General features: G+C 39.5%; 1 protein-coding gene across 1 annotated transcript in view; it reads right to left on the bottom strand.

Annotated features, from left to right (window-relative positions):
• Positions 1-569, bottom strand: part of LOC119591800 (gastrula zinc finger protein XlCGF8.2DB-like) — a 9,936-nt gene that overhangs the window by 7,971 nt on the left and 1,396 nt on the right. Inside the window, exons 5-6 of the mRNA XM_037940544.1 lie at positions 275-361; positions 3-194 (exon numbers count right to left, since the gene is read on the bottom strand). Of these exons, the coding sequence (XP_037796472.1) occupies positions 3-194; positions 275-361 (279 nt within the window). The remainder of the gene's footprint in view (positions 1-2; positions 195-274; positions 362-569) is intronic.

Here is a 569-nt window from a genome sequence, read left to right as displayed (position 1 = left end):
ACTGTAACGCAGATTTCTGAGATGCCCTATAAGAACACTTGGAACATGTATACGGTCTCTCTCCAGTATGAACACGGATGTGGGTTTTCACATTACAATTCTGTGATGCTCGAAAAGGGCAGTAAGGACAGGTAAAAGGTTTTTCTCCAGTATGTGTGCGAACATGCTGCTTAAGGCTATCTTTGGTTGTAGTGCTATAAGAACAATATGAACAGGAGAATGGTTTTTCTCCTGTATGAATACGAATATGCTTTGTCATGTGGTCTTTCCTAACTGTTGAGTATACACAGTACGGACACTGGTGCACTTTGCTGCTGCCTCCTCTCCCGAAATTCCTCGAACCATGACTGTTCGGCCCCACCTGTTGGGAACGCCCATCTTAATAATTATGTATCAAACTGCTAATTTAATCATATAATTTCAAATAATTTAAGTATACAATTAAGGAATTCAACAATGCACCATATGTTACCCAAAGCTTGTTAAACCTTCTTGACTTGTACGTCAGGTAGTATAATCATAATGCTGACCCACAATAACCTCTCTTCTGAATCAAAGATGCAGTTGTT

This window comes from Penaeus monodon, chromosome 29 (genome assembly GCF_015228065.2).
Source record: "Penaeus monodon isolate SGIC_2016 chromosome 29, NSTDA_Pmon_1, whole genome shotgun sequence".
In the NCBI taxonomy this organism is placed as follows: Eukaryota; Metazoa; Arthropoda; class Malacostraca; order Decapoda; family Penaeidae; genus Penaeus; species Penaeus monodon.
Note: the sequence above shows the minus strand (reverse complement) of the source record. Positions and strands in the feature narration are given on the sequence as shown.